Source organism: Austrofundulus limnaeus, unplaced genomic scaffold (genome assembly GCF_001266775.1).
Source record: "Austrofundulus limnaeus strain Quisiro unplaced genomic scaffold, Austrofundulus_limnaeus-1.0 Scaffold1262, whole genome shotgun sequence".
NCBI classification, from domain to species: domain Eukaryota; kingdom Metazoa; phylum Chordata; class Actinopteri; order Cyprinodontiformes; family Rivulidae; genus Austrofundulus; species Austrofundulus limnaeus.
In genome coordinates this window covers 14003-15484 of record NW_013953664.1, presented here as the reverse complement: position 1 = coordinate 15484, position 1482 = coordinate 14003, and the positions used below count along the sequence as shown (strand labels likewise).

The 1482-nt window shown below is 36.8% G+C and overlaps 1 protein-coding gene across 4 annotated transcripts in view; it reads right to left on the bottom strand.

Moving 5' to 3' along the window:
* The window catches only part of col9a1c (collagen, type IX, alpha 1c), a 57207-nt gene that overhangs the window by 48911 nt on the left and 6814 nt on the right, over positions 1 to 1482 (bottom strand). For all 4 annotated transcript variants that reach the window (XM_014031497.1, XM_014031500.1, XM_014031499.1 and 1 more), the window contains exon 2: positions 96 to 172. In XM_014031497.1, coding sequence (XP_013886951.1) covers positions 96 to 172 — 77 coding nt within the window. The remainder of the gene's footprint in view (positions 1 to 95; positions 173 to 1482) is intronic.

Below are 1482 nucleotides of genomic sequence, written 5' to 3'. Positions count from 1 at the left end.
CCCCCCCCCATGCAAAGTGAATATCAATTTGAGATAATGTCAGTACTTTAACCGTTGCTGTTGCTACAATGTTCGACTCTTTGACGCTGACTTACGGCCCAGAGACGGAGAGAAGACGAGGGACAGAAGAGCCAAACACAAGGTCAACACTGGTGGTTGGTATGGTTGCTTCCTGTTGAGAAAAATTAATAAAATCAGTATTCTGTAATTCTCTTTGACATTTCCCTTTTTGTCTGAATCAATAAAATACCACAGAGATGACATTCAGCAGCCATCTGCTATACTTGGAACTCAACCTCATCGCATTAAAAGAAAATCAAATTCAGTTGTTGGAAAAGAAAGCAGAAAAAAATTGTTTAAAAACATTGTAAACTCCATCTGATATTAAATACTATAGAACATGGGTTGATGACATCTCTTTTTACTTTTAGCTCAGCAGCAACACTGAGTGAATTATAGCTAATTTGATATTAGCCAATGTCCAACCATTGGTTGGTGAAATATCACACTAATAGACAAACAGATTTGATTCCAATATTCATTAAAGATTCTGTACTAATAGCAGCTCTTAGATTATGTGTTTTTACAACCACAACACATATAATAGTAGTTTTAAGATAGAATGAATTATGTCTATTTTTGTATAAAGTTTTATAAAGTCATTTGGTTGTCGTGGACATCCTAAATGGATGAATTCTGAAAGTTACACAGCTTATCGAATAGTTTTGTTGTTGAAGGTTTTATCAAACTCCTTTAAGTGGATTACGAGATCTGCATTTTGCTACCAGATAGGATGACATCACTCCCCAACGGCACACATTTAGGCAATGATCTGTTAATGTTCATCTTCCCTGCTCAAGCTACTGCACCCGCGACTCGACTTCGAGTAAAACGGAAGATAACGGATGGATGTTAATGTTCAAATAATATGTTGAGAATCAGTCTGCTATTACCTCACTAAATTTTACATCAGTATCTGTAAAACTGACTGAGTTATAGATATTGAAATGTTTTAAAGTCGGTTGACTGTGGTAGCCATCTTGAATTTGTCTGAATCCAAAAGTTAAATGTTAAAGTTAAAATGTTTCCCCTCATCCAGAAGACAGGATAAGAGGAAACATTTTAACTTGACTCWAGATTAGATTTATATTCCTGAATTATTATGAATGCATCCAATAATTACTTTCTGAAAGTCTTGTTAAAATTTGTTCAGTGGTTTATGTAATATTTTGGTTGAAGACTAGCTTGGTAAAAACCAAACCCTTGTCCTTCACTTTGCTTCGTACGAGGGTCTGGACTCGCTGCTATAGAGAAGTGATTCTTGCTGGAGGCGTGGCCTCTGTTGAAGTGTGTGTGTTGTCGCTGTGAAGGAGGCTAAGCTAAGAAGCTAACTGGAAATCGCGTGTGCTGTAAACAACCCTACTGAAAGGAGAAAAGTACCAAGCTGAACGAGACGACTGTAAATGAGAGCTGCTGCTTTGT